The sequence below is a fragment of the Schistocerca piceifrons genome, chromosome 8 (assembly GCF_021461385.2).
Source record: "Schistocerca piceifrons isolate TAMUIC-IGC-003096 chromosome 8, iqSchPice1.1, whole genome shotgun sequence".
Taxonomy (NCBI): Eukaryota; Metazoa; Arthropoda; class Insecta; order Orthoptera; family Acrididae; genus Schistocerca; species Schistocerca piceifrons.
Genome location: NC_060145.1, coordinates 397,046,600 through 397,072,069, shown reverse-complemented (window position 1 = coordinate 397,072,069; position 25,470 = coordinate 397,046,600). Strand labels below are relative to the sequence as shown.

General features: G+C 45.1%; 1 protein-coding gene across 1 annotated transcript in view; it reads right to left on the bottom strand.

Annotated features, from left to right (window-relative positions):
- The window catches only part of LOC124712378 (protein still life, isoforms C/SIF type 2), a 568,005-nt gene extending 544,410 nt beyond the window's left edge, over nucleotides 1-23,595 (bottom strand). The window contains exon 1 of the mRNA XM_047242673.1: nucleotides 23,450-23,595. Coding sequence (XP_047098629.1) covers nucleotides 23,450-23,595 — 146 coding nt within the window. The remainder of the gene's footprint in view (nucleotides 1-23,449) is intronic.
- Nucleotides 23,596-25,470: the final 1,875 nt, after the last annotated feature.

Sequence of the window (25,470 nt, the reverse complement as noted above, 5' to 3'; positions counted from 1 at the left end):
GCCCTGTACCTTACCGCATTAGTCGGTCACATTATTACTGCGCCTGGGAACTAAGCCGCTTCCGACGAATTATCGTGAGTGTTTATTGTGATATTGTCTGCCCCGATAGGTGAATAGTCAGCACGACGGACCGCTGTGCAAAAGGGCCCGGCTTAGATTCCCGGCTGGGTCGGAGATTTTCCCGGCTCTGGGACTGGATACGATGTTGTCCCCATGACCACCTCATCCCCGTCGACACGCAAGTCGCCGAAGTGGCATCAACTCAAAAGACTTGCACCAGACGACAGGTCTACCCAACGGGAGGCCCTAGTCACACGACATTTCATTTTCATCGTGATATTTTACGAGGACACTCTGCAACACGTGATAGTATATGCACAACTGTCTTGAAATCTTTCTCAGTGCTATGCGTTTTCCTTCGTCACCACTGTACTTGTTTACAGTAAAGTCACCGCATATTTCCGGTAACGGCCACGAGAGGCCAAGTACTATAATACAGTGATGGGGTAGTACACATATTTACAGACTAGCGGTGCACGGAGAGGCAGCAGAGATGAGTGGTTTTTACCGCCTTCCAGAAGGACCGCCACGGTCGATGTGTGGTAACACGAACAGGTGAAACAGAAAATCTGGTGTCGTCATTTTGTAAGTAAGATGAGTACTTCATGTCCAAATAACAGGCAGATGATGGGATCTTGATTCTCGAAACGCGTTGCTGTGCTTTATGTTCCCAGTATTAGTAGTAGTACGCTAAAATATTTATGACGACTATCTTAACAACCACTACCTCCAATCCTTACGGTGACCAATGTTGGAATGCTTCTGAGAATGATTGCATATATCCGACGTATAAAAATTAAATACAAATGGTATTTATCAGAAATGTTTTCAATAATAAAGCACGCAAATCAAGTGCCCGTATTTGATGCTATTGAGTCAAAAGCTATTACTTTAGCCTTGAAATGACAGTTCCATTCAGCGAGAGTTTCAGGCAAATTTTGCCTGCTTTGTTCCATACTAAGTTAAATGGCCGAAATATTTCAGAGATTGCTGGAATTGAATTAGCAGTGGATTTATATTTTTCTCTGTGCTCAAATACACTTATATGTAGTGTTTATTAAGTAAATAAACAAATAATTAATAAAAAGTATAATTTCGTAGTCGCTTCGCTTTACCTGTGACGGCTGCCTTATGTCGCTCAGAAGCGCTCTCAAATAAATGGTATGGGTGGTAGTTTCCGTGGTTGAACCTCACACCCGCCACCATTCTTCAGCCGCAACCATTTTCAATCGCTGCAATAAATTGGATGTCCGAACCACACTGCTACACACTAAAACCTCCAGCCCAAAAACGTTGACAGGAGTCCATGCAGCACACAAAATCGTCTCGTCATCAACGAAAACAGAGGCCAGATCTCCATTTAAATTTGCCTTTGACAACTCATCAGCATATAAAATGCACTCAGTTATAATTTAGCGAGCAGTGAGTTGCACACCTCCGGCATCACACACTGAGTGGTCCTCTTGTCGGAATATGTAGCCACGTTTCAGGGGACAGTGCTGTATTCGAAGGCGTGTAAGGGTTACTTCATCCTGCCAGACGGACCGATATGAGGAACGCCGTGGTTTGATGGTCGGCTTCACCGATCGCAGCGTGTCGTTCCTCATTGCCTCCCACACTTCCTCCCACAATTGTGCGACTAACTCAATATGGACATGACAACCTGCCGACCGCAGTATAGCTGCTAGAGACTGCATTGTTTGTTCACTTCCTCCGCCGCGTAAGGATGCTAAGGGAATCGGAGCTGAAGTCGCCTCATCCAGTGCCTTCAGGACTGCATGGAGATCAAGCTCCAGGAGTTGGATGAAACTTCAAAGTGAAAAGATAGCAATGAAAAGATTCGCTGATGACATTGCTATCCTTAGTAAGAGGAAGGAAAGCAGGGCCTATTGAATAAAATTGACAGTCTAACGAGGACACACTATGGATTTAGAGTAAATCGAAGAAAGTCGAAAGTAATAAGAAGCAGCAGAAATGAAATTAGCGACAAACTTAATATCAGAATAGGGAAGCACACGTGGTAAAGAACTTCTACTACCTTGAAACCAAAGTAACTCATGACGGACAAAACATGGAAAACATAAAAAGGAGACAAACATAGGGGAAGAGGGCAGTCCAGACCTTAACTTGCGGAAGAAATGTCTAAGAATATATGTTTGGAACAAATCATTGTATGGAATGGGAAAACCGGAAAAGAAGAGAATCGAAGCGTTTGAGATGTGATGTTATAGAAAGATGATGAAAAATAGGTGGACCGGTATATACGAGGTGGTTCTTTACAGAACCGGTGAGGATAGGATCACGTGGAAAATACTGACAAGAACAAGGAGCAGGATGAGAGTACATATGTTAAGATATGGAAAAACAGCTTCTGCCATGGTACTAGAGGCAGCCGTGGCGGTTAAAAACTAAACGGAAAGACAGAGACTGCTATATGGCGAACAAGTGCTACTTTGAGATGAGTAGTTTGCCACAGAAGAGAAATCCGCGGTGGTTCGCATAAAACCAGTCAGAAATTCCATGAAAATCTTCCCATCAAAAAAAAAAAAAAAAAGTTGTATCGGTAGAGCTATTCCGCAGTTTTCGCACATCTGCACCAAGATTCTGCATTCATCCTGAAATGTGTCGCAGAGGCACGTCACATCGTACCTGTTATTGGAGCTTTTTCACGTTCCATGTGTGTGATCCGCTAAAAAAACGTGTTAATCGGAAGCTCTCCAACTGAAAATACAACCTGGAGGACAGTGTAGGACTGGCTCCTCACAGGAATTCTGAGAACAGAGAAACTTTCGTCTCATGATACAGTGGTGATTCATTTGAATAATGGCTTCAATTACACCCACAGTGTTGTTTAGTACCTGTTGTTTTGAACAACCCTCATATTAATATCGTCTGCAATGTCGTTAATACTCATCATGAACAGCCAGGGACCCAACAAACTTCCCTGAGGTACTCTCTATTTTGTATCCCGCCTGGAAGGCGGCGCGTGGGTCTGCTCCTGAAAACTGAAGGGTAGGCCGAATGTAGGAAGCTAGGAGGAGCGGGTGAGGTAGAACAGTCGGTACAGCAGTGTGAATTTAAATCACCTTTACTTTAGCAAGAAGATGAATACATAATTTTGCACTAAGGAGCACGTAGGTGCGAAGCCGGCTGTCTCAACTCCCAGAAGCTACAAAAGGCAAAATATGTAGCGTCTCGCCCACTATGAAATAGAAACAATGTTGCTTGGTCATCTACTGGGAATAAAATGGGGAGCATCTGGAGCGGCGTTCGTAGAGGTGCACAGCGCTGGCTAGAGGGCACTGTCGTCGGTGTCGGAGCCGTAGTGCCAACCTAAGAACTTCCACCTACGCCGTGGCATCGTAGCTATCGATACCACCCCCTAATTTACGTCTGTACCATTCGATGACTGTTCATCCAAGTTAACTTTCTGCTTCCTCCGTACTAAAAAGTTGTCAATCGTGTCACAAATTTCGCTTGATAGCCCATACTACCGTACTTTTAATAAAAGCCGTAGTCGTGGTACTGACAAGGAGAACACGGCAAGTACTATAATTGGATATCCCAGAAACTTCGACCAATGAAGGACGAGTCAAAATAATCGAACATGTATTTCGTCTTGCCCGTAGATATTTGACCGGTTTTGAGAAAACAATGGTCAAAATTTTCGACGTAATTTAGACACTTACAGCGCGCGATAATTTCTGCCTAAATGGTGTCACACACGACAGCTAGCGTCGCCGCATCTCACTTTTACGTCCTGTGTTCGAAAACCGATTATTGTTTTTATTTATTTTACTGTATTTTATTTTTTTTCATTTATCTACTCATATCCGTACGTTGTTACAGAATGTTTCTTACCACGTTAGGGAATACACGTACGTTATAGTAATAGTAAAATTACAACTAGGTTTCACAATAAGTGTCACACCTTTATTATATGACATATGTATGTATGGTATTTTCAAGGGTTACAATATTTTTAAATTCTCATATATGAGTAGATAAATGAAAAAATAAAACACAGCAAACTAAATAAAAACAATAATCGGGTTTCGAACACAGGACGTAAAAATGAGAGGCCGCGACGCTAGCTGCCGTATGTGACACCATAATCTTCTACGGACGTGGGTAGATAAGCGAAAAACGGAAAAAAAATAATAATCGTCTTTCAGACACGAAGCGAAAAAGTGTGAGCAGCGAGCTACATCTACATGGTTACTCTGCAATTCACACGTAAGTGCCTGGCAGAGGGTTCATCGAACCATTTTCGTACTACTTCTCTACCATTCCACTCTCGAATGGCGCGTGGGAAGAAGCAACCTTTCCGTTCGAGCTCTAATTTCTCTTATTTTATTATGATGGTCATTTCTCTTTACGTAGATGGGTGTCAACAAAATATTTTCGCATTTGGAAGCGAAAGTTGGTGATTGAAATTTCGTAAATAGATCTCGCCGCAAATAAAACCACGTTTGTTTTAGTGACTGCCACCCCAACTCGCGTTTCATATCAGTGACACTTTCGCCCCTATTGCGCGATAACACGAAACGAGCTGCCCTTCTTTGCACTTTTTCGATATCCTTTGCAAAAACAGACATAATGCCAGTGTGGGTACCGCGATCACTTTTTTAATGAAATGTTACTTATAATCCGACTTGATTGCAAAATATTTATTCATATGACCGGTTTCGGTTCTTCTAGAACCATCTTCAGATTTGAAATGAAATGATACTAATTTACTATTTCACAAATGCAAGCCATTTCGTCCAATCTGATCACCATCAAATGTACCCTAAAATTTCGGTTACAGGAGGAACCCGTCCACACTCAGCAACTTTCACATCCTGCGTCACAGTAAATTTGTTGGCAGAATGCACGTCATTTATATTAATTATAAAACTCTTACCGAGAGGCGGCGTCTGGTACATTTGTTACATTACATATGCACATGCTGCATTAAGTACATTTTTCTAATTTGCTTTTACCTCTGAAAATACTTAGTTAAGATCTAGTCTACATCAGCGCCATGAATATACAAATCACCCTTTGTTTTCGATCGTAGAAAAACGATAATTTTGTTTTGTATTTTAATTACGACAAGTACAGATTTTAACCGTGACAACTATAGATCTTAACTAAGTATTTTTAGAGGTAAAAGCAAATTAGAAAAATCTACTTAATACAGTATGTGCATATGTAATGTAACAAATGTACCAGAAACCACCTCTCGTTAAGAGTTTTATAATTAATATAAATGACGTGCATTCTGCCAACAAATTTAATGTGACGCAGCATGTGTAGGTTGATGAGTGTGGACGGGTTACTCCTGTAACCGAAATTTGCATGTACGTTCTTTTACATTTGATGGTGATCAGATAGAACGAAATAGGCTTGCATTTGTGAAATAGTAAATTAGTATCATTGTCATTTCAGATCTGAAGCCACGCAGGATTAGCCGAGCGGTCATAGGCGCTGCAGTCATGGACTGTGCGGCTGATCCCGGCGGAGGTTCGAGTCCTCCCTCGGGCATGGGTGTGTGTGTGTTTGTACTTAGGATAGTTTCGGTTAAGTAGTGTGCAAGATTAGGGACTGATGACCTTAGCAGATAAGTCCCATAAGAATTCACACACATTTGAACATTTTTTTCAGATGTGAAGATGGTTCCAGAAGAACCGAAACCGATAAATGAGTAAATATTTTGCAATCAAGACGGATTATAAGAAACATTTTCGATATCCTCCCTCAGTCCTACCTACTGTGCCACCGCTTCGACTTAAGTAGTTACTCGTTAAAAGGTATATAAAGTTTCCTCGCGAAAATTTGAGTATCTACGGATAAGCCGTGATACTTCCTAGCTTGTTTAGGCCTCCCTCCCACTGAGCGTATTCTGGGAAATTGGGTTGTGACATTTGACGTGTTATCCTGCTCAGTAAAGCGGTGGATCACTTCACCGGACCATGCTGGTACCAAGAGTCCGGTGTCGCATAGGCTGCAGCTGTCTAAATCCGCGGACCACTTCGCGGCTTTCACGGCCGACTGGTGCCGGCTGCGGAGACCACCCGACCGCCTAACGACGGTCCGAAGCGTTTCTGCGACTGGAACATCATCAGGCGCCGACTCGTACACAGCTGGTGCGACGCTAATGACCTCGATGCCTGGGGGTGGCGGGGGTGGGTGGACGTTTTGCATCAGAGCGGCCGCGGCCTCCTCCAAATAATTGCGACAGCCGCTTAGCAGATCGATCGCGCCGTGGCGCCGATGCGGCCGGAAGGCTCGCAGCCGACCCTTTAATTGCGGGGCCGCCGGCTAAACGAGGCGCCTCGAACCGCCTGCGCTTCTCCAGACTCCCCTGCAGACACCTCTTAATCGTCGCACCTCTTTGGCAGATGCGAGGCATGGTTACAGACTATGGCACGGTTTCGTAAGGCTATATTTGCGAGGGCAGCTAGAACACAATACAGAAAACACTATCTACTGCTTGTGGAGAAACCAGATTGCAGTTTTGCGGGTTGGATGAAGGGTACCAGACGGATGCCATATTCCTTGACTTCCGGAAAGCGTTTGACCCGGTGCCCCAGTGCAGACTCCTAACTAAGGTACGAGCATATGGGATTGGTTCCAAAGTATATGAGTGGCTCGGAGACTTCTTAAGTAATAGAACCCAGTACCTTGTCCTAGATGGCGAGCGTTCATCGGAGGTGAGGGTATCATCTGGAGTGCCCCAGGGAAGTGTGGTAGGTCCGCTGATGTTTTCTATCTACATAAATGATCTTTGGATAGGGTTGATAGCAATGTGATCCTGTGGTGTACGGGAAGGTGTCGTCGTTGAGTGACTGTAGGAGGATACAAGATGACTTGTACGGGATTTGTGATTGGTGTGAAGAATGGCAGCTAACTCTAAATATAGATAAATGTAAATTAATGCAGATGAATAGGAAAAAGAATCCTGCAATGTCTGAATACTCCATTAGTAGTGTAGCGCTTGACACAGTCACGTCAATTAAATATTTTGGCGTAACATTGCAGAGCGATATGAAGTGGGACAAGCCTGCAATGGCAGTTGTGGGGAAGGCGGATAGTTGTCTTCAGTTCATTGGTAGAATTTTGGGAAGATGTGGTTCATCTGTAAAGGAGACCGCTCATAAAACACTAATACGACCTATTCTCAAGTACTCTTCGAGCGTTTGGGATCCCTATCAGGTCGGATTGAGGGAGGACATAGAAGCAATTCAGTAGGAACTCCGTTGGGAGTCTCTGGAGGAAAGGAGGCGTTCTTTTCGTTAATTGCTACTGAGGAAATTTAAAGAACCAGCATTTGATGCTGACTGCAGTACAATTTTACTGCGGCCAACTTACATTTCGCGGAAAGACCACAAAGATAAGATAAGAGAGATTAGGGCTCGTACAGAGGCATATAGGCAGTCATTTTTCCCTCATTCTGTTTGGGAGTGGAACAGGGAGAGAAGATGCTAGTTGTGGTACGAGGTACCCTCCGCCACGCGCCGTATGGTGGATTGCGGAGTACGTATGTAGATGTAGATGTAGATGTGTTAGCGAAACACTAGTTGAGAGGGGAGTGAGACTGTGCTGTAACTTACTGTCGATGTTTTCGCTCTTCATATCGAGCAAGTTGTAAAGAAAGCAAGAAGAAATCTGGGAAAGAAACTACAGTAAAGGAGTATGTACAGCTTCATACTTTATGTAACAGTATCTCGAAGGATGGTAGGGTACCAACGGAATAGAAAGAAAGTGTAATAATTCTAGTGTATAAAAAAGAGCAATTGAGGATGTCTGGGATGCCTTGCAACGTGCTGTTCAGAAGAGATCTGCACCCCCTTCTACTCTTACGGATTTATGGACAGCCCTGCAGAATTCATGGTGACATTTCCCTCCAGCATTATTTCTGATATTAGTCGAGTCCATGCCACGTCGTGTTCCGGTGCTTCTGCGTGCTCGCGGGGGTCCTACACGATGTTAGGGAGGTGTACCAGTTTCTTTTGCTCTTCAGTGTATATGAGGTGGCAAAGTTTGGTGCGACACACTATATATTACTTTCTATGTTGCATAGTTCTGGTCGCAGATGTAAGTATTACATTTATAAAAGTCATGGTGCTCTCGTTGTCTGTCCATATGAAACATTCTCCGGCCTTGGTGGACCACGACCACACATCGGCAACAGGCTGTTTCATCAGCAATATTGCCGAGTCGTACCGTAGTTTGACCATACATAGTAGCAACATTGCAGCAATGCTGTAGGGAACACTGTTGCGGCCATACACTGTCGTAGAAATGGCGTTTTATTAAGAGGCGTTTACAAGCGATATCATGCGCGTGTACTGTATCCTGAAACGTCCAGTATATCCCAGCCAACGAAGAAGTCTCTAAAACGCCACTGCAGTGCTTTTACTGTCAACGGTAGACAGCAGCAAGGTGTCACATTTACCAATCTAATCCCTTTCCCACCAATGCTACATAGATCACTGACAACATCGGACTTACACACTAAACACTTGGAATACTAGACAACTACAAATAAGTACAAAAATAAATCACCAGTTTGCTTTTGTTCTACAATATTATTTTTATTGCTAACCGGTTTTCGGCTTACAAGGCCATTATTATAATGTTGTTCTACCAAGAACCGACGGAAGATTCTGTTAATATGAAAATAAATCCACTATATAAATACAATTTCTGTGATTTTTGTCTACTTGGCTGGTTCAAATGGCTCTGAACACTATGGGACGTAATATCTGATGCCATCAATCCCCTAGAACTTAGAACTACTTATACCTAACTAACCTAAGGACATCACACACATCCATGCCCGAGGCAGGATTCGAACCTGCGACCGTAGCGGTCGCGCGGTTCCACACTGTAGTGCCTAGAACCGCTTGGCCACCCCTTTTGTTTACTCACGTAAGAGAACTGGAATAGGAATACTAGGAATGTACAGTCTTCCGTAAACTGAAAAGCGAGCACCCCTACAGGATGAGTAAGTCTCTGTGGCTCCTCTGGCACTGTAGCGCTGTGTGCAGAGATTTACACAGATTCTGTCCTTGTTCATTACTTGCGTTACCTCTTGTTAGTAACTCATATCTGCATTCCATGTAGTATTACCGCTCTTTTTGTAAAATAATCACTCCCCTGACATGCATGTGCATTGTGCCGTGAATGATTCATAAGGTGCGCTGCGGGGGGCTTATGTATCATTGTGAAATGTGCTGTAGTTGCTTCTTGTGACGTGGAGTGGGGAATCACGTGCCCGATCGTCAGTTTTCAGACGTATGAAGGAGGGAAGTGCCTGGACACAATTTAGCGACGTCCACTCTCTTGCGACCCCGAGACAGAATTTATCCCTTAATACGACTCAACTGCTCTCGGATATTATACAAACAGTACATATTTTTTTTCTACACCCACACATTTAAAGACAAACATCAGTTTCACACGGTTAAAGAAAAGTTTTAGTAATCTGCTGTTTTCCCAGTTCCGCGAGAACTATTAGTCTTACAGAAAAAAATGAATAGGGTCATTTTTGTAGGAATTTTAATGTATAAGGGACATTCAAATGAAACCCGGTCACTAGTGTAAAGTTGCAGTAACGATTTGATTAAAAATGTAGTTATACACAGGACGCATACTCAAAAATGGTCGTCAAAACTGTTGGCACGTTTGTTCCATTTCGACGCTAGCCGGTCGCTTCCATGCTTGAAGAAGCTAGTAGGAAGCTGTCGGATCCTGACCCGGATCCAGTCATACACTTCGGCAGTGCCCACGCTAATACCCAGTAACCGATTGGTCTCGCGCATGGTGATTCTGCGGTTGTCCAAGACTAAAGCATTCACTTCCGCAATCACTTCCGGTGTGGTGAGACAATGAGCCTTTCCAGGACTAGAATCGTCTTAAAATAAAAAAAAAATAAAAAAAATGGTTCAAATTGCTCTGGGCGCTATGGGACTTAACTTCTGAGGTCATCAATCCCCTAGAACTGAGAACTACTTAAACCTAACTAAGGACATCACATACATCCATGCCCGAGGCAGGATTCGAACCTGCGACTGTAGCGGTCGCGCGCTTCCAGACTGCAGCGCCTAGAACCGCTCGGCCACTCCGGCCGGCGAGCATCGTCTTCCAATGACTCGCGCCCCTCAAGGATCGTTTGCGCCATTCCACAACACTTGAGCGACTCAGACTGAACTCACCGTACACAGCCTTTATCCGTCCAGACATTTCATGGTCTGCAACTCCCTCCGCAGCCAAACCGCCAAAAATCACTAGTCGTCGTTCCTGTTTACCCGCCTGCATGTTCGGTAGTGGACGATAACTTGTGTGACCGCCTTCTCTTCGGCGTGAAACTACACTGTCGCTATGCAACGTCAAACGGTGCGCACGCGTCAGTCTCTCTACCAACAGATGGAACCACCATATCCGCAGTCACGTGATGCCACCTTACGTGTAAGGCAAAGGTAGAGGCACTGAACATGTTTCATTTGAATGAACCTCGTAATTTAATATTGTATTGGGAAGATTTTCGCTTTTCCAGTTATTCGAGAAGAAGATAAAAACAGTGACCTTTTAAAACCCACCTCCAGCCCAACGCTCACACCCCAGCGGTCACGATTCTTAGTACTGTGCAAAAATTTGGGACTACACTACTATTTCCCTCTAATTTTCCTTCGTTGACTGGACTAGTCGCTCCAGCACGCTGTGCGACATACATTACAGTGCGGTTGTAGCATGGAGGTAAGAATAGAGGGAGACGCCGTGACGTCACAGCTGTGAAGCTATGTGAAGCCGAGGGTAGCCATCTCAATCCGACCAAAACATTGTTGCTGTAAGCTTGTGTGCATAGGCTTGTCGCTCGCTTTTGGAAGGATTTTGCGCTATTATGGTGACTTGTGTCGTGTTCGGATGGACGAATCGTTCTGATTGTGATGCGAAATCGAAGGGAATAACATTTCGTGTGTAAGTTGTCTCGTTAAGTGAGATTTTACAACTTCATTGTGAACGAATGTGTGCTACATCGGTACTTGTACTATAGCGTGTTTTTCTCCTGTATGATTTTAGATTTCCTAAAAATGAAAGTCGGAAAGCTCTGTGGGAGAATGCCGTGAGGAGGAAGAATTGGCATGCGTCTAAATGGAGCACTATATGTTCTCAGCATTTCAGAGAAGAGGACATAGACCGAACTTCCCTTTCAACAGTAAGGCTGCGTGAAAATGCTGTACCATCAGCTTTCCCTACATACCCAAACCATCTGCAAAAGGTATGTTAGTTCAAAGAATTAAATTCTTAGTTTTCAAGTTCACGTTTCAGTATAATACGTACGTATCGTCGATAATCCAAGTGTTGAGTAACTCACTTTGTCTTCATCAGTACCAAATTAAAAGCTAACACTACATTAACTGGCGTAAAGTATAGGCCTAAACAGGACACTGTGTAGATTTGCCATTCTATGTACCGTATTTCAGTAAATATTGGTGCTAATGAGCAGTGTTTCCCAGTAGTGTAACGTAACTGAAATGTCCCAGTACGTATTACAAACAAGATGTATTTATGAGGCTTTGGATGGAGGGTATAGCTAACTTAGTTTTCAGTTTCTATTATTTAGTTTGTGATACACGTTTATTACCGAATTAACAAAATTGTATCGTTTACATTGAAGACTAGCTATTCGTAATATTACATTAAAAACTATTTTTAATCAGAAGAAACGCGGAATTTCGCCTTTACGAGATTTTATTTTACACAAAAACTTTGAAACAAGCAATCTGATGACGTTACATGCGTATATGGTGCAATTAGCAACTGTAATACACGCAGCGCTATAGCACACTGGCAATGTTTTGGTCAGTGTCATGGCAGCGAGCCACGCCCCCATGGCTTCAAAACGTAGTACGGCTGGGATACGTAGCGCCATCTCCCCTTATTCTTACCTCCATGGGTTGTAGTGCCCTCTTGTTATCCGTTTCTCTCTCTCTCTAACACACACACACACACACACACACACACACACACACACACACACACACACACACACAACCACGCGCACGTGTATTGACTAGTAAAGCACGTGATTCATGAACGTGATGCAGCTGACCGGAAACTGGTCAAGTGATTTTCAGCTATCAGTTCTGTTCGGCAAACTAAGCACCCCGTGAACTCCTCGTGCAGAGTTCTTGCCACCGCATACGTGGCGGTAAGTGCTGCCCACCCCTCGCCGCGAAGGTGAATGTGATTGGCTGAACGGGGGGTGGGAGCGTCCGGGCCCTGGCGGCGCAGTCGGCGGCCGTTCTCCCGACGCGGCGGTAAAAAGCGACCCGCTAAGTTGGCCGTGATTGCTGTAACGGAGTTTGCAGAGTTTCGGCTGACAGCGCTGATCGATTAGCGGGGCCCTCTCCCCGTCCGCACGCTGACCTCATTCCGCCAGCTCGTGGATCAGCAGATACGCAGTTAATGGCACTCGGGCAACGCCCTTCGCACTGTGGTTTCGTCCGTGTTTGAATTCAGAATAGGCAAAATTCCTACTGAATGGGTTTTTCAGTTTCGCTCATCCCCCTGCTGAATAATGACAAGAAGTTAACTCTTCGTTCACGAAAGTACGCTGCGTGACGCGGACAGTCCTTCATATTCTCGTTACGGAGGGTGCATATTAAGAGCGACTTACACTTCCATATGACAACGAAGAAAGATATTGTTTAGGCCACCTAGTGTATTTTATTAGAATAACAGGTAATTATCTTTGCTGCAGACCACCCATAATTCATCCAGATATCTAATAAAAGAAGATAAAGGGATAAGATAAAAATGACAAAAACTGGTAGCATGCAGAAAAAAAATCATGAAGCAGTCTATGTTACTAAACGGCTTAGACGATCACATTGTTCTAGTTTCAGGTTCCGTATCTAACGGCTTCCAGGGGCACCAAAAAAATACTTCATATGATTATTTTCTGAATTTAAAATGGTGCCATAATCTACTCATTAAGGGGACATTGTACCTTCGTAGAGGGCAAAATATAAAAAAAAAATATTTTTGCTCATAAACATTCCTTGGAGTATATTTTACTAGAGAAATATGTTATTCAAGGGCATTTTAGCCATTAAAGGCTTTAAATATTGATTTACTTTAAGGGCAGCAATGTTGCCACGCCCCCCTTTTGCCTTGAGTCAACTTCTTGAACTTCAAAAACTTCATTTGCTGATTTGTGAAAATATTTCGTGCTGACAGTAGTTACAAAGCATGGCGCAAAATCCTTTATACTGGCGGTGTTTCACATAGCCATGCACAAAAGGTTGCCTCGCAACTACAAACCTGCATTTTATAATACCAATAGCATATAAAAAGATTTTATTAAAAAGTAAAGACAAATTTCAATACCTGACGCAGAGTGGTATGTTTAAAAACATATGCAAGCAATGTGAAAAAGTGTATCTTGGTCTGCTAGGCAGAGCTGTGGCATTTAAGCTATGTGTACATAAGAGAAGCTGGAGAGTAAGGAAGGAAGATTCAAACTTGGTTGATCAGTTTTTAACGGAAAACCACATTCTACATCATATAATTGAAGTTTTACATTCTGTTAAGAAAATCGGAAAGACGACCCTACTGGAAATAATGGGAATCGAAATTGTTCAAATGGCTCTGAGCACTATGGGACTTAACATCTGAGGTCATCAGTCCCCTAGAACTTAGAACTATCTAAACCTAACTAACCTAAGTACACCACACACATCCATGCCTGAGGCAGGATTAGAAGCTGCGACCGTAGCGGTCTCGCGGTTCCAGACTGAAGCGCCTAGAACCGCTCGGCCACCCCAACCGGCATGGGAATCGACAAACACATGATACAGAAGGTGACCTCAGCATTAAATGATCAGGCTAGTTTCTTTTTCGTTTTGACAAATTGAGTTTTCGTCAGAAATACTAGATTGAGATTGTAAAGTCAAGTCCCATAGTGCTTAGAGCCATTTGAACCATTTGAGATTGTTGGGGTGGGGTGGGGGGGTGGGGTTGGGGGTTGTTTGTTTTGAGATTGTAAACTTATTTATAATCAGTTGTTAAATGTATCCCCATACGAAAATTTTATTTCCTCTTACTTTCTGGTTAATGCAATTAATTCTATGTGACAAAAATGTAATGTTTTTCTATGTACGCAGTCTACGTCATTTTTTTTCTTCTGTGCAAACAACGCCTGTGTAAGCTGCACATTATCTTTATCTCTGTTTGCGACATTCAGCTGTCACCCATAGACAGCCTAAGAAGGCGAAAACCGGTTTGCGATCAAGTAAATATAATTTTGTAGATCATTAGAAAGTGTTTTCCTATGTGGTAGAACCTTATTTTAATAATGTCTACGCGAGCTTAACGATGGTGGTAGCAAAATTGTCGCGCAGTAGACTCGTATGAGATTTAAAAATTACAAACTGGACGAACGGATCTTGTTTCTAATTTTTAACGTCTGTTCCAGATTCAAATTCATCCTGAAGCGATGGTCACTGCAACATGAACACTGCTAGATGGCAGCATTGTCCAAGAACGAAATAACCTCTATATCCCGAGGGGCGCGAAAGGCAGCAGAGTTTCGAAAAACGTCGAATAAAGTTTTCCTCCGAAAATTCAGTTTTGCAAATTTATTTCTGTCAGAATATTTTACTTTATATTCGGCCGCGTCCCCCGTGAGAAGAATTTACATAAAATTCTGAGAAGGGCAGGTAGGTTACTTTTAGGGGAAACACGTCTTTTACCACGTGCGGTTTAACCGAACTGGAAACATTTCAACAGACTGAAACACGCACGAAGCACTAATACAGATATTTCCTATTTAGGAGTATTTGTCGGGGTAATATTTCTTTCAATGAGTTGCAACAGATTGTTGTTATGTATGTTCCAAGTTTCATCTAATAGCGGACTGCAAGTGCATCGTGGCCAGGAAGGAGCATTTCTATAAAGAAACTGGTTCTGCAGACGTAAACTGTTGTCAAAGTTGTCTCAGATCAAATGCGTAAAACATATATGTCTATACATATCCAATCAATCACAGAAAATGCTGGAAACCGCGATTTCGATAAACCAAATGTTCTCACATGTCAGCACATGCGCATTTGCCGAAAGCTCTTCTCCAAGTACTTCGCTTTGACATTCTGCTACGGTGAGTTAGAGGAGCAAACGTTTAGTCACGAAACACAGTTTAAATCTAAAATAACTTCAAAAGTGTACAAGATCACCTAAAACGCAGAATTTGTGACTTTTCATGATAAATAACTTCCTAAAATGCTAATATGCTTTGTATAATGGTCAATGGAGAACTTCGACTAAATACTTGATCATTAAAACTCAGTAAACAACATTTTGTTAAAAAAGTACAATTTACGTAATATTTTCAGTTTCAGACAATTAGTATTATGAGATTATTGTCTTTTACTTTGTTGTCTGAGAGGGTAGTGATTGGAGCATGCATACAAATTATCGTTGAAACTGTTAATGGCAAATAGGAAGTGAGTGTGGGGCTTGGTGCAAATGAAGCACTAGGGGTTCAAAATGGCTCTGAGCACTATAGGACTTAGCATCTGAGGTCATCAGTCCCCTAAAACTTAGAACTACTTAAACCTAACTAACCTAAGGACATCACACACATCCATGCCCGAGGCAGGATTCGAACCTGCGACCGTAGCGGTTACGCGGTTCCAGACTGAAGCGCCTAGAACCGCACGGCCACAACGGCCGGCAAGCACTAGGGGCAATATGGTGACTGCAAGGTAGCCTGGTAGTGTTTACTTCGGTTCTTCAGACGAGTAAAGGTGGAGTTATTTTTTATTGAATTGCATTTTGGAAGCTATTTGTTTTATGCTGATTCCGAAACTGGGAATGGTCAGGCTACCGTGTTGTTCGGCCAATCAGAAACGAGATCTTTCGCGTTGTTTGAATGAGGTCGTGTAACCCGAAGTTACAGACATTTTTGTTGGATGTTGCAACATTTGTTTCATTTAGAATTAGATTAATCCGTAAAAGTTTGTCATCAGACATGGATGACGTGTATGAAAATTTTAACCTTTCTTTTAGTGAGAAGATTTTTTTTTCGAAAGGTATAAATTCAAAACGATTAAACATCGCATGCTTTTAAAAACGGCTTATTAACAGATAAAAAGCTCGTTTCTTTTAATAACAGGACGTTGGCTCAAATCTTAAGCAGGCTACTAGAGAGAGTGCAATGTAAGTATGAAAGAATTAGTACGGAGTGTGATTATTTCCGTATTTTCATTTCTGGAATAGTATATTACGATTGACTTACGGACTTCGTAGAAAATATTTGTGTAGTCAGAGTGAACCTATAGAACAGATATTCTTTTCAAGAATTTTCCTCCTTTTAGGAGTCGCAGCTAGAGGTATTGAAATGAACACGCTTTACAGAGCTATAATAATATCATGTACTCTATTGACATGTGTAGCACAGCTAGTTTTTTTACAGCTTTTCTGAGCTGAATAATATTTTGCATTTATTTATTTAATATATCTCGACAACACCCACCTACAATGTAATGCAGGTCGTATTTTGACTGAAAGTTGTACACAACTGCAATTAAACATTCGCTTCAAGAATTGTAATGTACATCGAGCAATTCCATAATTAAAATATCCACGGGTATGCTGCCGGTCTATAGTGTCCAACGGGCACAATATTTCGGCGATCATACATGTCACCATCATCAGGTGAACTGACGGACTGAGCTCCTGTGAACGTGCCGGCACGGAGATCCGTACGCTATGGCTGCTCAGAGGGAACTGGGTTCGGTCGCGGCGGCGGCCGATTTAAATACCCTCCGCCCGCGGCGCGCTCCCTCCGCCGTCCGTGCTTTTTCCGTTACGTGGACGACACGTTCGTCATCTGGCCGCATGGTATGGATAAACTCCTTGACTTCCTTACACATCTAAACTCCATACACCCCAACATCAAATTCACTATGGAGACTGAAACGGAGGGTAAATTACCTTTCCTTGACGTCTTGGTCAAGCGAAGGGCTGACGGCACCCTAGGTCATGGGGTGTATCGGAAGACTACGCACACTGATCTGTATTTGCACGCAGACAGCTGCCACCACCCTTCACAGAGGAATGGGGTACATAGGGCGCGCACTATCTCTGACGCAGTGAGTCTACCCCAGGAATTGGAACATCTGAGAACTGTATTTCGAAAAAAATGGGTACTCAGAGTGGCAGATTCAACGTGCTCTCCGCCCAACCACTGCAGCACAACCTGTTGAGATGGATGAAGTCACGAGGGAGGAGGTAGGCACTGCATTTATTCCATACACAGGCGCACTCTCGGGGAAAATCGCCCGCATTCTGAAGAAACACCGGGTCGGAACTGTGTTTTGTCCTCCAAATAAAACTCGTGCACTGGTGGGGAGCGCCAAAGATGACCTGGGTTTGAGGAAGGCCGGCGTGTACCAGATTCCGTGTCAATGTGGCAAGTCGTATATTGGTCAGACGATGCGTACCGTCGAGGATCGATGCCGTGAACACCAGAGGCACACTCGACTGATGTATCCGAGCAAGTCGGCGGTCGCTGAACATTGTTTGTCGGAAAATCACGCCATGGAGTATGACCGCACGAGGATTCTGGTACAGACGTCGAGATACTGGGACAGTGTTGTTAGAGAGGCCATCGAAATTCGCACCAATGACGACCTCATAAACCGTGACTGTGTCTATAATCTTAGCAAGGCTTGGGAACCAGCGATCGGGTTAATCAAGAGTAAATCGAGCAAACGTATAGTTGTGACGACCACGGCGGACAGAGCCATCACACCGACGTCATCTCAAACGCCGTCGCAATCTGTTCCACCGCGCGACCGTGGCGCGGGGTGCGGACGGCGGAGGGAGCGCGCCGCGGGCGGAGGGTATTTAAATCGGCCGCCGCCGCGACCGAACCCAGTTCCCTCTGAGCAGCCATAGCGTACGGATCTCCGTGCCGGCACGTTCACAGGAGCTCAGTCCGTCAGTTCACCTGATGATGGCGACATGTATGATCGCCGAAATATTGTGCCCGTTGGACACTATAGACCGGCAGCATACCCGTGGATATTTTGATTATCAAATACTCCGGGAGAAACTCAAGAATCACAATTCCATAATTGGTGAAATTAATATTAATATAAAAAATGAAAAACACCAAAAACCCTTAAGCCATGGTACTACCTTTTACATTACCATTGCAGGGAATGACTTCCTGGCTGATCCTAATTTTAACTACTGAGTCTCCTCAGGATTAAGGTCGCTACATTCTTCGGTAAGCCCCTGTTGCGGAATTCTACGTCTACAGCCTTTGCTATCATTACTGACATGTATGCAAGTGAGTCCTCGATTTCTGGGGACAACTTTTTATATCTTTAGATTCAGAGTTCCAGAAAACCCCTGCTATTCCTAAACAATCACTAATTCATCGCGAGTCAGTCCTGACATGGGACCACAGGTAAGCTGGCGGCGTCATCCGCTGACCCAGTAGGGTCAACCAGCGGCAGTTATCGAATCCGCCACGGCAATGCTCCCGCAAACTGCTCTTACCGAGAGACTCACTTAAGTCTTTTACAAGTTTCCATTTATTCTGCTGGTTCGGTCATAGCTGCCACATATACACTGCTTCTGGTCGTCCTCTCTGTAGCGATTAATTGCAGCGGCTGTGAATCCTCAGTGATAATCGTAGTAAACACAATATTAACTTCAATGTTTTTAATTTCTATATATTTTCTAACACGGGAAGGCCACGACGTTCGGCTGAAGTATATATTTCAAACTTTGCACACTTTTAGTAGTCCATTAAGAACACATAACATGCGAGCCGTAAGGCGTACTACTTCAGTTTCGAGAAGTGACAATAGAAGTTTTACGCGTCAGTGATTATCGGTGCTTTGCGATTATGTGCACGAGTCCAAGTGGTGAGCATTATCGATCCGTGATCGATCGATCGCTGTAGACGTTGACTGTGGGGTATTGTGCCACAGACACAGTCACTTTGACTGTTCACAGATGTCACTAAACCCGGCCAAAGACGTAAACAACCATGCATTAGCAGCTCCTACTAGACGGACGGGGTCCGACAACCGATCAATTCCAGTCATTCCACCAGGAAGGAGGTACACGGCTGGTGTTGTGTGTAGTTGAACCACGCCTAGACGGTCGATGCCGCGGTTCGATTGCGCTCTCATTGTTACTTTGTGCCAGGAAGGGCTCTCAACAAGGGAAGTGTCCAGGCGTCTCGGACTGAACCAAAGCGATGTTGTTCGTTCATGGAGAAGATACAGAGAGACAGGAACTGTCGATGACATGCCTCGCTCAGGCCGCCCAAGATCTACTACTGCAGTGGATGACCTCTATCTACGAATTGGAGCTCGGAGGAACTGACAGCAACGCCGTCATGTTGAATAATGCTTTTCGTGCAGCCACAGGACGTCGTGTTACGACTCAAACTGTGCGCAATAGGCTGCATGATGCGCAACTTCACTCTCGACGTCCATGGCGAGGTCCATCTTTGCAACCACGACACCGTGGAGCGCAGTACAGATGGGTCCAAATACATGCCGAATGGACCGCTGAGGATTGGCATCACGTTCTCCTCACCGATGAGTGTCGTATGTGCCTTCAACCAGACAATAATCGGAGACGTGTTTGGAGGCAACCCGGTCAGGCGGAACACGTTAGACACACTATGCAGCGAGTGCAGAAAGATGGAGATTTCCTGCTGTTTTGGGGTGGCATCATGTGGGGCCGAAGTACGCCGCTGGTGGTCATGGAAGGCGTGATAACGGTTGTACGACACGTGAATGCCATCCTCCGACCGATAGTACAACCATATCGCCATGATAGTGGCGAGGCAATCGTCTTCATGGACGACAATTCTCGCCCGCATCGTGCACATCTTGTGAATAACTTAGTTCAGGATAACGACATCGCTCGACTAGAATGGACAGCATGTTCTCAAGACAGGAACCCTGTCGGACATGTCTGGAATAATTGGAAAGGGCTGTTTATGGACGACGTGACCCGTCAACCACTTTGAGGGATCTACACCGAATCGCCGTTGAGGGGTGGGACGATCTGGATCAACAGTGACTTGATGAAATCGTGGATAGTACGCCACGACGAATACAGGCATGCATGAATGCAAGAGGACGTCCTACTAGAGGTACCGGTGTGTACAGTAATCTGGACCACCACGTCTGAAGGTCTCGCTGTATGGTGGTACAACACGCAGTGTGTGGTTTTCATGAGCAATAAAAAGGGCGGAAATGATGTTTATGTTGATCTCTATTTCAATTTTCTGTACAGCTTCCGGAACTCTCGGAACCGAGGTGATGGAAAACTTTTTTTTATATATATGCTGAAGCGCCAAGTGCCAAAGAAACTAGTGTAGGCATGCGATATGTAAATAGGCAAGCCTATGTAAGACAACAAGTGTCTGGCGCATTTGTTAGGTCGGTCACTGATGCTACAGTGGCAGGTTATCAAGATTTAAGTGAGTTTTAACGTGGTGTTATAGTCGGCGCACGACCAATGGGACACAGCAAGTCCGAGGTAGCGATGAAGTGGAGGGGTACTGCCATTTCACGAGTGTACCGTGAATATCAGGAATACGGTAAAACATCAAATCTCCGACATCACTGTGGTCGGAGCCGAATGATCACTCTTCTGCCTTGATCACTGCACGACACAAAGCTTCACGCCGCGCCTGGGCCCGTCAACACCGACATTGGACTGTTGATGACTGGAAACATCTTACCTGGTCGGACGAGTCTCGTTTCAAATTTTATCGAGCGGATGAACGTGTACGGGTATGGAGACAACCTCATGAATCCATGGTCCTGCATGTCAGCAGGGGACTGTTCAAACTGGAGGATCCTCTGTAATTGTGTGGGGCGTGTGCGGTTGGAGTGATATGGGACCCCCGATACGTCTAGATACGACTCTGACAGGTGACACGTACGTTAGCATCCGGTCTTATCACCTGCGCCCATCCATGCTCATTGTGTATTCCGACGGACTTGGGCAATTCCAACAGGAGAATGCGATACCCCACGCGTCCAGAATTGTTACATAGTGGCTCCAGGAACACTCTTCTGAGTTTAAATACTTCCGCTGGCCATCAGTCTCCCAAGACGTGAACATAATTGAGCATATCTGGGATGTCTTGCAGCGTGCTGTTCGTAGTCTTACGCTTTTGTGGACAGCCCGGCAAGATTCATGGTGTCAGTTCCCTCCAGCACTACTTCAGACATTAATGGAGCCCGTGTCACGTCGTGCCCGGCACTTCTGTGTGCTCGCGGGGACCCTACATGTTATTAGGCAGATGTACCAGTTTCTTTGGCTCTTCATTGTATATATGAAATAATGTGGCAATGCAGAAAAAGTGAGATAGCAAGATCCAGCGATCTACCGATTACGGAGCTTGAATGCTGACCACTTGGCCGCTGCCATCTCGTGGTCAGAGTTGCAACGAACTGGTGCCTATTCGTTGCATAAAAGTTCCACTACTATTTTCTCGAAATTGTCGAAGTAGTACACCTTACTACTTGTACATTATGTCGTCCTAATGGACGTAATCCGAAAGTCGTGGCCTCCGCTTTTAAGTTTCCTACGCCTTATCAGAATCAGCAGGTGCCATTTATCTTTGTCTCTAACAATGTCAGTGTACCTGTGACTATCATCTGAGGAACATTAAACGTCGCTTCAGTGTAGGTCTTGCTTCAGAAAATACACTACTGGCCATTAAAATTGCTACACCAAGAAGAAATGCAGATGATAAACGGGTATTCATTGGACAAATATATTATACTAGAACTGACATGTGATTACATTTTCACGCAATTTGGGTGCATAGACCCTTAGAAATCAGTACCCAGAACAACCACTTCTGGCCTTAATAACGGCCTTGATAAGCCTGGGCATTGAGTCAAACAGAGCTTGGATGGCGTGTACAGGTACAATTGCCCATGCAGCTTCAACACGATACCACAGTTCATCAAGAGTAGTGACTGGCGTATTGTGACGAGCCAATTTTCGGCCATCATTGACAGACGTGTTCAATTGGTGAGAGATCTGGAGAATGTGCTGGCCAGGGCAGCAGTCGAACATTTTCTGTATCCAGAAAGACCCGTACACGACCTGCAACATGCGGTCGTGCATTATCCTCCTGAAATGTAGGGTTTCACAGGGATCGAATGAAGGGTACAGCCACGGGTCGTAACACATCTGAAATGTAACGTCCACTCTTCAAAGTGCCGTCAATACGTACAAGAGGTGACCGAGACGTGTAAGCAATGGCACCCCATACCAGCACACAGGGTGATACGCCAGTATGGCGATGACAAATACACGCTTCTAATGTGCGTTCACCGCGATGTCGCCAAACACGGGTGCGACCATCATGATGCTGCAAACGGAACCTGGATTCATCCGAAAAAATGACGTTTTGCCATTCGTGCACCCAGGTTCGTCGTGGAGTACACCATCGCTGGCGCTCCTGTCTGTGATGCAGCGTCAAGGGTAACCGCAGCCGTGGTCTCCGAGCTGATAGTCCATGCTGCTGCAAACGTCGTCGAACTGTTAGTGCAGATGGTTGTTGTCTGGCAAACGTTCCCATCTGTTGGCTCAGGGATCGAGACGTGGCTGCACGATCCGTTACAGCCATGCGGATAAGATGCCTGTCATCTCGACTGCTAGTGATACGAGGCCGTTGGGATCCAGCACGACGTTCCGTATTACCCTCCTGAACCCACCGATTCCATATTCTGCTAACAGTCATTGGATATCGACCAATGCGAGCAATCGCGATAGGCTACAATTCGACCTTTATCAAAGTCGGAAACGTGATGGTACGCATTTCTCCTCCTTACACGAGGCATCACAACAACGTTTCACCAGGCAACGCCGGTCAACTGCTGCTTGTGTATGAGAAATCGGTTGGAAACTTTCCTCCTGTCAGCACGTTGTAGGTGTCGCCACCGGCGCCAACCTTGTGTGAATGCTCTGAAAAGCTAATTATTTGCATCTTCTTCCTGTCGGTTAAATTTCGCATCTGTAGCACGTCATCTTCATGGTGTAGCAATTTTAATGGCCAGTAGTGTAGGTCGCGCCGTCGCAAGGTTCCGTCATGAAAGCCATGTAGATTGCCTAAGTGCCTGCCGTCAAGGTACGTCGTACCTACGTCATGTAAGTGCGACTGGTGTTACAAACCGTCCCGTTGCACGGGTACAAGAGCGTCGACGCACATCGGCGTCGCAGGTTATTAGTCGGTAGCGCTATATGAGTGTGCGCTGAGAAGAAGTGCCCTAGAGAGAGAGAGAGAGAGAGAGAGAGAGAGAGAGAGAGAGAGAGACAGTGGTTGGGTACTCACCCCGCCTTGCGCACGGCGCCGGTGCAGTTGAAGGAGGCGGCGGCGGTGCCCGTCTGCTTGGCGCGGTACGGCGAGTTGTGCACGCTCTCCGCGTCGTCCTCGTCGCTCACGGCCGTCGTCAGCGACATGCGGTCGTCGTCCGACATCTGCACACCAAGAGGAAGCGCGCTACGTCAGAGGGCGTGCAGTGGTGCCGCGCTGACAAACGAGCGGAATGCTATACAGCAGGTGTTGGGAGCTGGGCACGGGCATGCGTAGGGGAGGCATTAACAAAACACTAACAAAGCACAGTTACCATACACAGGGTGAGTTTTCGATGCATGCGGAAACACGTCCGCAGTTTGTCTAGTCAACAGCTTAATCAAGACTGTACCAGCTTTGTGTGAAGGTTGTTCAGTAAGTAATGTCCCACATGTTTTTAAAAACCCATTAATACACACAGACAAAAGTCCTTGTTTCCAGAATGATATTTTCACTCTGCAGCGGAGTGTGCGCTGATATGAAACTTCCTGGGAGATTAAAACTGTGCTACGGTCGCAGGTTCGAATCTTGCCTCGGGCATGGATGTGTGTGATGTCCTTAGGTTATATAGGTTTAAGTAGTTCTAAGTTCTAGGAGACTGATGACCACAGATGTTAAGTCCCATAGTGCTCAGAGCCATTTGAACCACTTTTTTAAAACTGTGTGCCGGACCGAGACTCGAACTCGGGACCTTTGCCTTTCGCGGGCAAGTGCTCTGCCACGCACGACTCACGCCTCGTCCTGACAGCTTCACATTTGCCAGTATCTCGTCTCCTACCTTCCAAACTTTACAGAAGCTCTCCTGCGGAGAAGCTGGTCCGCAGGAGAGCTTCTGTAAAGTTTGGAAGGTAGGGGACGAGGTACTGGTAGAAGTAAAGCTGTGAGGACGGGACGTGAGTCGTGCTTGGATAGCTCAGTTGGTAGAGCACTTGCCCGCGAAAGGCAAAGGTCCCGATTTCGAGGCTCCGTCCGGCACACAGTTTAAATCTGCCAGGAAGTTTCAAGTTTCAAAAGTCCTTGTTGATGCTTTACATTTTATGTTTGTTCTGAGTGCCGGTGAACTTTCTAACAAAATGGTTCAAATGGCTCTGCGAACTATGGGACTTAACTGCTGAGGTCATTAGTCCCCTAGAACTTAGAACTACTTAAACCTAACTAACCTAAGGACATCACACACATCCATGCCCGAGGCAGGATTCGAACCTGCGACCGTAGCGGTCGCTCGGTTCCAGACAGTAGCGCCTAGAACCGCTCGTCCACTCTGGCCGGCCGAAGTTTCTAACAGTTCTGGGAGATGGCATAGCTGTAGTACAGCGTCAATATGGCGCCTACATCGACTCACATTACAAGCAGCGTAATGTTATTGAATTCTTGTGAGCAGTAACGGAAACCGAGTGAATATACATAAACGTTTGTGTGCAGTGTGTGGTGATGCTGCAGTTGATAGGAGTACAGTTGGGCGGTGGGTAAAGAAAGTTACAGCCTCAGGAAGTGCCTAGAGTTCCATGATCAGCTACGCTCGGGACGTCCTGTCACTGCCACTGCTCCAGACATGCTGCATCGTGCGGATGCCATTATTCGTGTCGACCGGCGCATCAAAACTCGACATTTGGCTCTACAGTTGTCGGTCAGCATTGGAAGTGCGTCTGAAATGATCGAGAATCTCGGATATTCAAAGAGGTGCTCATGATGGGTTCTACAAATGCTCACAGTGGGCCACAAGATTCAAAGAAAGGCCATTTCATCTGAATTGTTGGAGCTTAAAGATCCTCTACAGGGAACACACTTCGAAGCTGATGAGAGTGTCAGTCTTGTAGTGAAAACATGGTTACGCCTACAGGAGAAGAGCTTTTACCAGCAGGGAATAGATGCTCTTCTGCAACGTTGGCGTACGGCCATAGAACGCGATGGAGGCTACGTAGGAAAATAGGACTAGGACAAGACACGTTGAAATATATTGTCACCAAATTCTGACTCTTGACAATGAATATGTTCTGAGA